This window comes from Bison bison, unplaced genomic scaffold (assembly GCF_000754665.1).
Source record: "Bison bison bison isolate TAMUID 2011002044 unplaced genomic scaffold, Bison_UMD1.0 scf7180017864471, whole genome shotgun sequence".
Lineage (NCBI taxonomy): Eukaryota > Metazoa > Chordata > Mammalia > Artiodactyla > Bovidae > Bison > Bison bison.
In genome coordinates, this window is record NW_011495032.1 from 19,859,593 (window position 1) to 19,874,719 (window position 15,127).

At 40.4% G+C, this 15,127-nt stretch overlaps 1 protein-coding gene across 5 annotated transcripts in view; it reads right to left on the bottom strand.

Moving 5' to 3' along the window:
• The window catches only part of ANKRD44 (ankyrin repeat domain 44), a 314,767-nt gene that overhangs the window by 116,136 nt on the left and 183,504 nt on the right, over window positions 1-15,127 (bottom strand). For all 5 annotated transcript variants that reach the window (XM_010860893.1, XM_010860891.1, XM_010860892.1 and 2 more), the window contains 4 exons: window positions 6,675-6,875; window positions 6,255-6,342; window positions 3,354-3,496; window positions 2,094-2,306 (listed from right to left, as the gene is read on the bottom strand). In XM_010860893.1, the coding sequence (XP_010859195.1) occupies window positions 2,094-2,306; window positions 3,354-3,496; window positions 6,255-6,342; window positions 6,675-6,875 (645 nt within the window). The remainder of the gene's footprint in view (window positions 1-2,093; window positions 2,307-3,353; window positions 3,497-6,254; window positions 6,343-6,674; window positions 6,876-15,127) is intronic.

The window sequence follows — 15,127 nt, forward strand, 5'->3', positions numbered from 1 at the left end:
AACTGTGGTGTTGGAGAAGACTCTTGAGAGTCCCTTGGACTGCAAGGAGATCCAACCAGTCCATTCGAAAGGAGATCAGTCCTGGGTGTTCTTTGGAAGGACTGATGCTAAAGCTAACACTCCAATACTTTGGCCACCTCATGCGAAGAGTTGACTCATTGGAAAAGACTCTGATGCTGGGAGGGATTGGGGGCAGGAGGAGAAGGGGACGCCAGAGGATGAGATGGCTGGATGGCATCACTGACTCGATGGACCTGAGTCTCAGTGAACTCCGGGAGTTGGTGATAGACAGGGAGGCCTGGAGTGCTGCGATTCATGGGGTCGCAAAGAGTCGGACACGACTGAGTGACTGAACTGAACTGAACTGATTATAAAAGTATTAGTTTGCATTTCTCTGGTGACTGGTGATACTGAACATTTTTTCATAAATTTAATGGATACTGTATCCTCTCTTTCGTGATCTGCCTTTGTCCATATTTTCTAGCAGATTGTCAGATGTTTTCTTTTTGATTTTTATGAGTTCTTATATATTAAATATGTTAAATCTTTCTTATCATGTACATTGCAGAAAAATTTCTGAGTTGTTCCCCTTTTAACTTTATGTTAAGGTTTTTGCTTCTTTTTTGTTGTTGTTCTGTTATATAAAAGTTTAAAATCTATATGTAGTCATATAAACATATATATATATACACATTTTTCATTTTATGTTTTCTGTCTCTAGTGTTCTGTGGCCAGATTACTGTTCCTAAGCTTCAGTTCTGATCATGTGACCTCCGCAATGACTAGTGGCTTCCATAGCCTATAAAAACCCAAACTCCTTGGCCAGTAGATAAGTGCTCATTCTTGGTCAGGTCACATTTTGGCTTGTTCCTGACTCCTTTCTTTCATATGATTTGCAGTCTGCTCAATCACAATAAACTACTATTCTGAAAATTTGTCTCATATTTCCCCACTATTATAAATTAAATGAAAAAACATAAAAGGATTTTAATAGTGAATAGAGAAGGTCATTAAAATAAAATGATCCAATATTCTTGAAATTAAATCTTGGAAATTACAATTTTTCAAAAGCAGAGACAGAATACACTGGGTCTTTGATTTAGAATTCCTGTGTGTTTGGGAGAAGGAGAGCTGAGGATAAGAACAAGGTCACTTGGGATAAGTCAGGATACTCTGCTACAATCTGAATGCATCCAAGTGATGTAACCTGGATCGTGAAGGCTGCCTACAGATGTTCCTCTTGGTTATCTGTTAGAGTGAGTGAACTAACAGTTATCTAAAGTTTACCTACTGACACCTCTCAAACCCTTTGCTAATGCCATTCTTTCCATATGGAACATCCTCCCTCAAACTCTATCTCTCTTCATCTCAACTGATATCAATCTTCAGCTCAACAGCAATCTCCAGTTGTAATGTCCAAGCAAAAAGCAAGTCAACACTTCCTTCTTATGGTTTGCAGCATTTTATTAATCCCTCACGTCACTCATGGCATTCTGTCTTGCCTCATGATTATCTGAGTACATTATCTCCTTGCCATACTGTAAATTCCTTAAGGGCACCTTGGAGTATACACCCAGTATCAAACAGAGGACACTAGGTAGTCATCAGTCAGTTTGCTGAGTAAAGGAATTACCATTAAAATCAGATTAGTATCACATAATGGCAGCTACTATCTGGAGTATACTCCAGAAAGGCATTTGTGAAACTTCTTGGAGGGTCACATGGGTTGGGAACATAACTGATATCATTAGGTTAGGCTTCCTTTTCATTCTCAGCAGCTCTGCTCTATCAGCTCAACATTCACTTCAGTATTAGAATCTGGGCCAAGTCAACATGCCTGAGACCCAGTGTTTACTCTGGTAAATTCACTAAGCAACCAAGGTCACATAACTAGAGTCAGTGCCGTGGCACCACGGCACTGGCACCACCACTGCTGCATAAGTTTCCACCGTGTGCCAGGACAGGATAAGGCTGTGAGAGTCAGGATGCTCGCAGTTATAATTTACTCCTTGTAATTGACAGCAGGTGCTTTTGCTCAGAGGCTCAATGCAAAGGTATTTAACACTGAAGGAAGAAGACTGAGAGAGTCCTACCTGGATGTTAACATCCGCCCCGTTGTTTACTAATAGTTCAAGACACAGAGCACCGTGTGTGGAGGCAGCAGCAAAATGCAACGGGGTGAACCCGCTGTTGTTGGGCTGGTTCACATTAGCACCGTAGTCGGTCAGCTCGTTGACTACAGCATCCTGCCCATTGTAGCAGGCCAAGTGGAGAGCTGTGTTTCCATACACGTTGATTTCATCGATCTGCAAATGAGCCCAATATGGGTGATGAAAATCACTGGAGCCAATATACTCCCATTTCCCACCAAAAGCCTACTAGCTGTGCTGGAGAAAGGAAATATCCTTCTGTCAGCGTGATTATTCAGAGCTTACTCTTGCCCCAGGGTGGTCATCCCGGGAAGGCTTTAGCCTGGAGATAAAGATCAGCAAAACATGAGAATGACCAGGCTTTAACTTGTGGGAAGATATTTCTCAGCTAGGTAAAGGGTAAAATGAAATGCAAACCTGTCTCAAAATGCCGTATACCTGTGGCGGATTCATTTCGATATTTGGCAAAATTAATACAATATTGTAAAGTTTAAAAATAAAATAAAATTTAAAAAAAAAAAAAAAGAAAAGAGCTTGAAACTCAATGGTGAACAGAAGAGGGAAGGTTGGGGGCTGCTCAGAGAGCTGCCGTGGGGCCTGAACTCAGAACCCTCAGGTTTGGCTCTGCTGTCTGACCCCTCTCAAGGCCAAGTTCTGGTGTTTGGGCCGTGTATTTAACCCCTACCTCTCTCCTGCTTTCCCCAGACAGCCATGACTCCTGTGTCTCACCATCACCATCTCAGTACGACAACTTAGTTTTCCTTTCCTCCAGGACAACCTCGCCACTGCTCCTGCCCTGCTACCCGAGGAGATTAGGGTCAAGTCAACTTCTCCAACTCAGCGTGTTTGTCCCTGCCATTTATTCATTCATTTCTGCTTGGAAGCTTCAATTTAGAAGGTTCTAAAGGTGGGATGAGGAACCCTAGCCAGTCTTTTAAAAATGACTGGTCAATATTTATCATATATCATATATGCTTAAATATTTCTCTATCTATGTTGATATAGAAAGTTGGTCTGTTTCTCGTTTTCTACTACTTAGCATATGCCCCGATTGCCCTTCATCAGTTGCCCATGTAAACTAAAAAAAACAGGATGCTAAGAAATGAGGGGTTTTCCCCCTCTTGAATTAAAAGGCAAACAGGATTTCAGAACAACAGAAAACCCACAAATGTACCGTGGGACGATGCCTGAATCATAGCTCACCTCCACCCCCAGATTCAGAAGATGCTTGACAACATTGATCTGTCCATTGGAGGCTGCAGCGTGCAGGGGCGTATAGCCCTTCTTGTCCTTACATGTCACTTCTGCACCATGGTTAACAAGCAACGCCACGACGTCCAGGTGGCCTTACAAACAAAGCAGCAGAAAACATGGTTAACCTTCCTAGGACAATTTGACAATTCATTCCACCTGAGTTATCACCATCCTCTTTCATTGCCACCAGCATTTTCCTAAGCTATGTGTAAAAGCTGCTGCTGCTGCTGCTAAGTCGCTTCAGACGTGTCTGACTCTGTGCGACCACATAGACAGCAGCGCACGAGGCTCCCCTGTCCCTGGGATTCTCCAGGCAAGAACACTGGAGTGGGTTGCCATTTCCTTCTCCAATGCATGAAACTGAAAGTGAAGTTGCTGAGTCTTATCTGACTCTTAGCAACCCCATGGACTGCGGCCCACCAGGCTGCTCCGTCCATGGGATTCTCCAGGCAAGAGTGCGGGAGTGGGGTGCTATTGCCTTCTCCAGTGTAAAAGGTGGTTCATGGCAAATATCCAGCCTGTCAGGTATCATGTAAATCCTGTGGGAAGAAAGAATATGATTCATATGTCAGCCTTCTCTTTAAGGAGATCCATGCTTATTTACGGATAATGACAAAGTCCTAAAAATATGTTAGAACCAGACACTAAAAAAATTGTGTTAAAATGAAAACAATGCTTTTGAAACCAATTGCCATTCTTCAATGAAAAGTCTAACAATGACAATTTGGTCTGGAAAAACTAAAGGAAAAAAAAGTCAATTAATCAGAACAACTCCATATGTTAAATCCCATGAAACTGCTACTGTTTCACCCTTTTTTGAACCCACAAAAATGGCACCTTTATATGGTTCAACTTCAAAGTGTTCTCATGAATTACTGACTAAATGGAAAACTAGTTTCAACTCTTGTTGGCATATTTTCAAGACTATTTTTCTTTGTTGTCTATTTTGCTACACATACAATGATAAATGTATCTGACCTTTATTTCCTGACTAAAGATTGTTCCATGCTTTAAGATCATTGCTCTAAACACTGTTGATAACTGAAGGGTAGAAGATGCGTACTGGCTTCAGAGCCTAGAGAGACAGAGAGAGAAAGACAGAGACAGGGAGACAGACAGAGACAAAGAGAGACTGTTCTTGGCTAGTGGTGATGCTATCTTAAGCTCTTTGTCCTGGTTTTGACCTTTAGTTCACAAGGACAGTCATCTCTATATGTTTCCCTACTTGCATCCTTATGACACACACAAATATAACTTAACTTCTTTTAGCAATTTTATACATGTTTTAAGTATATATCGGAGAAGGAAATGGCAACCCACTCCAGTACTCCTGCCTGGAGAATCCCATGGACAGAGGAGCCTGGCAGGCTACAGTCCACAGGGTCACAAAGGGTCGGACACAACTGAGTGATGAACACTTTTAGCTATGTATCAGCCAAGAACAAATGCAAAAGGCCACGTTCTTTGAGTATAATGTCACACTAGCTTAATGTATGCTCTGCCTAAACATCATCTGGGAAACTATCACTGGCTCCAGTCCGGCAAGGACCATGCAGGCATCTAACTTGTTTCAGTTAATTCAAAAGTCCATTTCACCTTGTAAAAAATGGTAATGCTTGCAAAATCTCAAGGTTCTGTTTTTTAAGCCCCAAAATTCACTCAGACTCATCTATACTCACATAATTTATTTCAGCTCTGCCCCAATCCATTCTTTTTCTCCCTACAATTACCATTATTGCTTTTTATGATAATAAAAGGTCTGTAGGCTTGTTTAAAAGGATTAAGAAAAAGCAAAAAGGTGTTAAAAGGAAACCAAAATCATCCATTTCCTTGAGATATTCAGTTTAATATTTCAGTGTTTAATACATCCCAGACTGCTTTTTCAAGATTGTATTTATTTTAGAGATCTTTTTTACAAAAATGAGGTTGTATTATTTAAACTGTACTATTATATGATCTGTTTTCACTTAACATAGTCACAGAATCTATGTTAAAAAAAAAAAAAATACCGACAACATCATTGCTGTAGTTACCCCATAGTGTCCTACTGTGTAGATCATCCATAATTTACCACACAATCTCCTGTGTTGTGATGGGCAGTCAGAATGTTTATAACTTGGAGCTGGTAGAATTCTGTCTGCTTTCCTAATTGCAGGATGTTCTCCAATCAGAAACACAAAGGAAGGATCTTAGTTCTACATTTCCCACAAGTCCACACTGAAAATAAACTCTAGGAGGGCTCTCACTTGTCGGGGTACTAGTGCCAACAAACGTGATGAGAAAAACACAGAAACAGAACATCTGCCTTTGTCTTCTGCACCTGAGCCGGCAGAAACAAGGAGCAAGCCCCAGCTCTGTTGGCGGTGGAGTAACAGAATCACGCACAGTGACTCCAGTCACCTTTACATGCCAGCCAGGATGCTGTCCTTCCTTCCTTCCTTTTTGTTTCTTTCAGGAATATTTATAAATAAAAAGACAAATGAAATTTACATCCTTGCTTTGCTAGCCAGTCCTCCTTCTTTTTAAAGACTTTATTTTGCTGCCATAAAAAGTTAACATAAGCACAATTTGTGCAGCTTTCCAACCCAGATTGAAATACATTCAATGAAGTCCATGCCATGATTCATCTCTCCTGCTCTTTGTAGGATAAATAAATCCCTGACGAAGCTACTGCCCAACTAGAGTGCTCTATGCGTGCCAGTAAAAGGGACTGAATCTTAATTCAATTGGATCCCAAGCTTGACAAGAAGTCAGGCTCACCCAAGAGAAAATCTACACGGTCAGTGAGAGACTTGGAGCTTCATCAGTTCAGATGATCTGCACTTTGCTCTCCATTCATGGAATCCTTACCCATATAAGCTGCCCAGTGCAGAGCACGTCGATCCTTCTTGTCAAACGCATTGATGTTTGCCCCTTTAGCCAACAGTAAATTGACCATCTGAAAGATAACCAAGAAAGAAATCAAATGTATACTCTGTAATGGTGAGCGGTCCTCACCCTCAGCAGCTGATCTGGCCCAACTTAACATCCAATCTAAAGGTAGGTCAGCGATCTGAAGTTCAAAGTAGGAAGATACCTCAGCTAACCTGTGGCATGTGTGTCAGAGGGAAAAACTGAGGTGTTGTCTACCTTTTCAATTTACTGTGGCTCTAAATTTAAAAATAGGCAACTACCTAAGGTTTCTAAGGCCTCAGTGATGAAATTTAGGTTCCATGTGGGGCTAAGAGAGTCTGTGGGGAAGATTCTTATTCCAGTGATGAGGACACTCACCTCCACATGGCCATTCAGAGCAGCATGGTGCAAGGCTGTGCGACCCCCTCGGTCAGAGACATTGACGCTGCTCAGCAGGGGAATGATGACTTCTGCACACTTAACAGCCTTATTGGCTGCTGCCACGTGGAGGGGGGTCTGCCAGTTCTTATCCCTTGCATTGACATCAGCTGAGTGCTTAATCAATACTTGTACTGCTTCCTAAAATAAAAGCAGAGTTTACAGAGGTCACGGACAAATGTTCAGTCAATCCTTACTGGGTATAAGATGCTTTACTAGACCCTCACAGGCTAGCTCAATGTAGACAACCAAGGTCATATGGGATGAAGACAGAGAGAGTGGCACAGATAGAGAGTCATTCTACCTCTTTTCTTTTAGGCCAAGAGTGCCAGCACAACTCCAAACCCAATAAAACTTCCAAAGGTTTCCGTTCAAAGCATAAGCTTTCCTTAGGCCAAAGAGACCATGACTAAAAATAATGACTATTAAATATTCCTTGAGCCTATTTTAGTGTGAAATGAGTACATGCATTTTTTATAAGCATTCACATGTATTTTTATTATATATTTATTTATTTGGGCCATGTGATGCAGAATGTGGTATCTGACCAGGGATCAAACTCATGCCCCCCGTTATTAGGACTGCAGTCTTAACCGGGAAAGTCCCTGTACATGTATTATTAATACTCACTTACTATGTGAAAAACACTACTACAACTATGGAAGACTGAAGGAAACATTAATCAGGCTCTACGCTAAAAAATCCCCTGGAGAAGAAAATGGCAACCCACTCTAATATTCTTGCCTGAAAAATCACATGGACAGAGGAGCCTGGCAGGCTACAGTCCATGGGGACACAAAGAGTTGGACATGACCAAGCACACACATATACAAACACATACACACACAGACCCTAAAAACTAGGTGAGTAAACAATAAAAGAAAAGCTAGATCACAATATAAGTGTGAAGAATTAAATAAGAGAAAAATAGTATTTTTATCAATTTTCATCTCAAATTGTGCAGTATGTAGATGTACAATTGTGATATGCAAAGAAAATATTGGAACATTTATTTAAATTTTATTTCTTTAAAAAGGAAAGCATTTTAACTGGTATTTAACTTCCAGCTAGATGTCTTGTTGTTGTTCAGTCCCTCAGATGTGTCTGATTTCTTTGCAAACCCATGGACTGCAGCACACCAGACTTCCCTGTCTTTCACTATCTCCCAGAGTTTGCTCAAACTCGTGTCCATTGAGTTGATGATGCCACTGAACCATCTCATCCTCTGTCACCCCTTCTCTTCCTGCCCTCAGTCCTTCCCAGCATCAGGGTCTTTTCCAATAAGTCGGCTCTTCACATCAGGAAGCCAAAGTATTGGAGCTTCACATTCAGCATTAGTCCTTCCAATGAATATTCAGGGTTGATTTCCTTTAGGATGGACTGGTTTGATCTCCTGGTTGTCCAAGGGATTCTCAAGAGCCTTCTCCAGCACCACAGTTTGAAAGCAACAGTTCTTCAGTGCTCAGCCTTCTTTGAGTACACTGAAATGCACAGTGATAGGAATTCCTTGCTGATCCAGTGGCAAGGACTGCACTCCCAATGCAGGGGGCTTGGGTTTGATCTCTGGTCAGGGAGCTAGATCTCACGTGCTGCAACTAAAGATTCTACATGTTGTAGCTAAAGATCCCACATGCCACAATTAAGACCTGGTATAACCAAATAAATACTATAAATAAAATTTTTTTAAAAAGACACAGTGATAACCTACCAAGTCCATATACAGATTGTAATCTGTTCCTTAAACTAAAACACCCAAAGATGTTTAAGATTTATGCAAGGAATCCACAGATTAAAGATGATAATAACCAATGCAATCATAAATCATGTGAAAGTCACAGAGTTGACACCTCTACTCCGAGTAAAAGTTTTCTATTACCCACATTACAAGGTAAAAGTAATGACAAATTTAATCAGATCTGACAAGAGCTTGGCCCAAACAGAGAAATCATCAGAAGTCTATTATCTATATGGTTATTTAAGACTATGACAAATGAAAAGCCTCTCCCTAAGTACACTGCCTTGAAATATTAGCTAAGATAATAGTTCTTACATATAATTTATAAATAAATGAGATGCATACTCTGAGGACACATGCTGAAAGTTTTGCAGATACATGGCCAAAAAGTGCTGGAGATAACCATTTCAAAGCAATACTAATATTCTTTTCACACAGCAAAATAACAATACATACTGTCACTTTAATACCTTTGCCATGTATATTATTTTACTAATCTTGTATCGATTCCTGCTTTGCATTAAATATTATGTAAATTCAGGATAGACATTTTACAAATTTATACTATAAGGCCAATTCATGAGAAACTTGTTTTTTAAAGGTAACACGATGTGATTGCTTTTAGTAACTCTGACTAGGTGACTGAGATATTACCTAAGAGAGGCCCTACTTTTAAATGAATATTTAAGAATGATTTGCATTGTATACACAGCAATAGTTTAAGCAAAGAAAATATACATGCCAGTTATAGTTTTTACATAAGTGCTTTTATAGTTTAGGAGAGGAAAAACTGTATTCTTAAGTAAACAATACTGCTAAAAATATTTTAATCACAGATATGTCTTGGTTTAGTTTTGTAAATAAAGTTTTACTAAAACACAGCCTCATTTATTTGCTTACATATTATCTATTTGCTTTAAACTGTAATAGCAGAATTCAGTATTCACAACAAAACTACATGCAGCCATCAAAGCCTAAAAATATTTACTGTCTCTACTTGTGGGCTTCCCTGGTGGCTCAGCAGTAAAGAATCTACCTGCAATGCAGGAGATGTGGTTTGGATCCCTGCGTAGGGAAGAACCCCTGTAGAAGGAAATGGCATTATTTCCAAGAAGGAATTATTCTTGCCTAGGAAATCCCATGGACAGAGGAGTCTGGTGGGCTACAGTCCATGTGGTTGCAAAGAGTCAGATATGACTTAGTGACTAAACAACAACAATCTCCCCCTTTACTGAAAAGGTTTGCAGACCACCTGGCCTAGCTCCCTGTTTGAAGTGTCACAAAGTACAATCAAATCTGCTTAAAATCAAATTTTATTGTCTACTAGTACAAAAAAATACTGTGCTAAGTCCAAATAGTCTTGTAAAGGAGGGCAGGTCCTATGTCAACATTCACAGGTCTCTGAGTTCAGCCCCTGCTATGCAGTGGTGGGTCTATAGTGAGTTTTGTGGGGAAGGTTTTGTGGGGCCAAACACACTTACATCGCTCTGCATAATAGAGTGAGAAGCATTGAGAGCTTGGCAGGAAAGCAGAGATGAGGACAGATTGAAGAGAGGACATGGGCCTGCAACCTTGGGCAGAGGTGTACATCTGTGTGGAAACAGAGTAAACAGGCCGAGAGGGAAGAGAAGAACCCCAATGAAAGCATCAGGTGCAGGCTTGTGGACCCAGACAACCAAAACTTGTATCTCCAGGAATTCTGTGGAATCTTTTGGAGAATATTAGACTTTGTACAAGGTGTGGTATGTAGTTTCTAGTCAGTCGTATCTGTTTAGAAGGCTAGGTGCCCTGACCAACAACTGGGTTATACCTAAAAATTTATAAAAGGAAAAGGTTCAAGTTCATTGATCAGACAGAGAGGAAAAAAAAAAAAGAACTGGGTTGACTCTAATATATTTCGTTTCATGTGAACTTTAGGTAATTTTCACGTGAGTGCTCATTTTACCTTGATCAAGACTATCCCCAAGAATAAGTGATCAAGACCATCCCCCCAAAAAAAGAAATGCAAAAAGGCAAAATGGTCATCTGAGGAAGCCTTACAAATAGTTCTGAAAAGAAGAGAAGCTAAAGGCAAAGGAGAAAAGGAAAGAAATACTCATCTGAATGCAGAATTCCAAAGAATAGCAAGGAGAGATAAGAAAGCCTTTCTCAGTGATTGGTGCAAAGAAATAGAGGAAAACAATAGAATGGGAAAAACTAGAGATCTCTTCAAGAAATTTAGAGATACCAAGGAAACATTTCATTCAAAGATGGGCACAATAAAGGACAGAAATGGTATGGACCTAACAGAAGCAGAAGATATTAAAAAGAGGTGGCAAGAATATACAGAAGAACTATACAAAATAGATCTTCATGACCCAAATAATCACAATGGTGTGATCACTCACCTAGAGCCAGACATCCTGGAATGTGAAGTCAAGTGGGCCTTAGGAAGCATCACTACAAACAAAGCTAGTGGAGGTGATGGAATTCCAAAAGATGATGCTGCAAAAGGGCTGCACTCAATATGCCAGCAAATTTGGAAAACTCAGCAGTGGCCACAGGACTGGAAAAGGTCAGTTTTCATTCCAACCCCAAAGAAAGGCAATGCCAAAGAATGCTTAAACCACTGCACAACTGCACTCATCTCACACCCTAGCAAAGTAATGCTCAAAATTCTCCAAGCTAGGCTTCAATAGTATGTGAACCGTGAACTTGCAGATGTTCAAGCTAGTTTTAGAAATGGCAGAGGAACCAGAGATCAAAATGTGAACATCTGTTGGGTCACAGAAAAAGCAGGAGCGTTTCAGCTCATCTACTTCTGTTTCATTGACTATGCCAAAGCCTTTGACTGTGTGGATCACAACAAACTGTGGAAAATTTTTCAAGAGATGGGAATACCAGACCACCTTACCTGCCTCCTGAGAAATCTGTATGCAGGTCTAGAAGCAACACTTAGAACCGGACGTGGAACAACAGACTGATTCCAAATAGGAAAAAGATTATGTCAAGGCTGTATATCGTCACCCTGCTTATTTAAGTTATATGCAGAGTACATCATGAGAAATGCTGGGCTGGATGAAGCACAAGCTGGAATCAAGATTGCTGGAGAAATATCAATAACCTCAGATATGCAGATGACACCACCCTTATGGCAGAAAATGAAGAAGAACTAAAGAGCCTCTTGGTGAAATCGAAAGAGGAGTGAAAAAGCTGGCTTAAAGCACAACATTAAAAAAACTAAGATCATGGCATCCAGTCCCATCACTTCATGACAAATAGATGGGGAAATAATGGAAACAAAGCAGACTTTATTTTCTTGAGCTCCAAAATCACTGCAGATGGTGACTGCAGCCATGAAATTAAAAGATGCTTGCTCCTTGAAAGAAAAGCTATGACCAACCAAGACAGCGTATTAAAAAGCAGAGACATTACTTTGCCGACAAAGGTCCATCTAGTCAAAGCTATAGTTTTTCCTGTAGTCTTGTATGGATGTGAGAGTTGGACTACAAAGAAAGCTGAGCACCGAATAATTGATACTTTTGAACCGTGGTGTTGGAAAAGACTCTTGAGAGTCCTCTGGACTGCAAAGGAGATCCAACCAGTCAATGCTAAAGGAAATCAGTCCTGAATATTCATTGGAAGGACTGAAGCTGAAGCTCCAATACTTTGGGCACCTGATGCGAAGAACTGACTCATTGGAAAAGACCCTGATGCTGGGAAAGATTAAAGGCAGGAGGAGAAGGGGACGACAGAGGATGAGATGGCTGGATGGCATCACCAACTGGATGGACATGAGTTTGTGCAAGCTCTGGGAGTTGGTGATGGATAGGAAAGCCTGGCTAGCTGCAGATGATGGGGTTGCAAAGAGTCGAACATGACTGGGCAACTGAACTGACTGACTTTTGTACCAACACTCACTTTCACAGCTCACAGACATCTAGAATGACCACTACATTTATTTCTCCACTTTTATGAAATGTTTCAACTTTGCCATTTTTCATTTTTTTAAAATATCTACCAAGGTAATGAATTGCAGTTTCACCTTACTTGACAAGAAGGGACTCTATCAAGGAATGCTTAGTTATACAAAGGAGGGGTTCTTGGTTGATTTCCAAGGATTAACCCTTTTTTATTGGAAAAGACCATGATGGACTCATTGGGAAAGACCCTGATGCTGGAAAAGATTGAGAGCAAGAGGAACAGAGGGCAGCAGTGGATGAGATAGTTAGACGGCATCACTGATTGAATGGACATGAGTTTGAGCAAACTCAAGGAGATAGTGAAGGACAGGGAAGCCTGGTGTGCTGCAATTCATGGGGTCGCAAAGAGTTGGACATGACTTAGCTACTGAACAACCCATTTCTGAAATGAAAACGCAAGTAGTAAAAAATGGCTATGGAATCAAATGCACAGAGATACAGGATACAGAATTAGAAAAGGCCTCAAGGGTCATCTGGACTGACCCTCATTTGACAGGCAGCTTCATTTTATAGTCATGATGGCTAAAGATGGTTTGCCAGCCTGGCTGTCTTAAGGGCCCCTGCATTTTCTCCTAGCCCAGAGCTTACTCAGTGGACAGTATCAGGCAAATATCCTGACATAAATACTCTTAAATGTTAATTCTCCCTTATTTACATTTTAAATTCTGAAGTTTTAGCCTGCAAAAATGGATGCATGCATTTAATATAAATGTAAAGTAATATTTTCACAAAAATGAAGCTTTGATTTAAAAAGACTATAATTCCTTTTTTAAAGTTGCATTTTTATTTCAAAAATTTTAACTTGAAAGCATTTTACCTTGAAGAGGAAGTAATTCTATGGTTATTGAGGGAATCAATGATTTTTGTAATCAAAAGAAGTCTTTTTCCTGTATTACCCACTGGCTAAAAATTACAGCTAGGAGTTTGTTCTGACAGAAATTTACTAGGTGAAAAAGAAGCTATGTGGGGAATGGGAAGCTGAACACTTTCTGAACCAAGAAAGGATACTTAAACAGTGCTTCTCAAACTAGTTGCGGTGAAGGACAAGTTTTTTTTAATTATTTCAAATTCCTCATGCATAATTAGAATAACAAAATGAAAAAAAGATGAAGATACAAATTATAAACTCAGTTATTTTCTTATTAAGTTTCGAAGCCATGAAATTACTTTATCAAATTTTTCTAAAAGTTTCTGAATGCTCCCTCAAGTCACCACAGGAAAGACTAAATCTCAGACTAGTCACAAGCCACACTGTGAGTGGTGCTGTTTCAAAGCCTTGGTTTCTTTTTTAATGAACAAGAATGTGTAAGGATGCTGGCATTCCTCCTGAGGGGAACACTCGGCCTTAGGACTGCAGGCCTTGTTGGATGACACTCCACGGTAGGCTCTCCTATTTGAGATACAGAAATAGCAGACAGAGGGAGGAACTGTCATGGGATATCACACATGGTGAACTGGAGATGGCATCTATAGTCACTTTATTTCTACTTTTTATGACTTTCTCCTTTTACAAAAGGTCGCTTCAACCCTGTTTAAGAAACAGAAACATGTACTTTGGCACATGGAAAAGATGAGAAGAAATAGGATACATGTGCCTTAAAAATGGTCACCTCCAATATTTGTTTTTCTTACTTTCAAATGTGCATTGCATTAAGTGGTCATAAATTACTCATGGAAAAGTAATTCTTTATGATTATACAGAGTCCTTATAGACATAAACAATGTCAAATTTTATAAACAGTAAGCTGTTTGGACAAAGGTCTGAGTCTCATGCAATTTTCTATACTGTCCACAAAGCCTGGCAGGTTTCTGGCACCTAATGTATATTCAATAAATTTGAGTAGAATAAATATATTGGTATCAGTTCATTTCAGTTCAGTTCAGTCGCTCAGTTGTGTCTGACTCTTTGCGACCCCATGAATCGCAGCACGCCAGGCCTCCCTGTCCATCACCAACTCCCGGAGTTCAACCAAACTCATGTCCATCGAGTTGGTGATGCGATCCAGCCATCTCATCCTCTGTCGTCCCCTTCTCCTCCTGCCCCCAATCCCTCCCAGCATCAGAGTCTTTTCCAATGAGTCAACTCTTCGCATGAGGTGGCCAAAGTATTGGAGTTTCAGCTTTAGCATAAGTCCTTCCAAAGAACACCCAGGACTGACCTCCTTTAGAATGGACTGGTTGGATCTCCTTGCAGTCCAAGGGACTCTCAAGTCTTCTCCAACACCACAGTTCAAAAGCATCAATTCTTCGGCGCTCAGCTTTCTTCACAGTCCAACTCTCACATCCATACCTGACTACTGGAAAAACCATAGCCCTGACTAGATGGACCTTTGTTGGCAAAGTAATGTCTCTGGTTTTCAATATGCTATCTACGTTGGTCATAACTTTCCTTCCAAGGAGTAAGCGTCTTTTAATTTCATGGCTGCAATCACCATCTGCAGGGATTTGGGAGCCCAAAATATTAAAGTCTGACATTGTTTCCACTGTTTCCCCATCTATTTCCCATGAAGTGATGGGACCAGATGCCATGATTTTCATTTTCTGAATATTGAGCTTTAAGCCAACTTTTTGACTCTCCTCTTTGACTTTCATCAAGAGGCCTTTTAGTTCCTCTTCACTTTCTGCCATAAGGGTGGTGTCATCTGCATATCTGAGGTTATTGATATTTCTCCCGGCAATCTTGGCTCCAGCTTGTG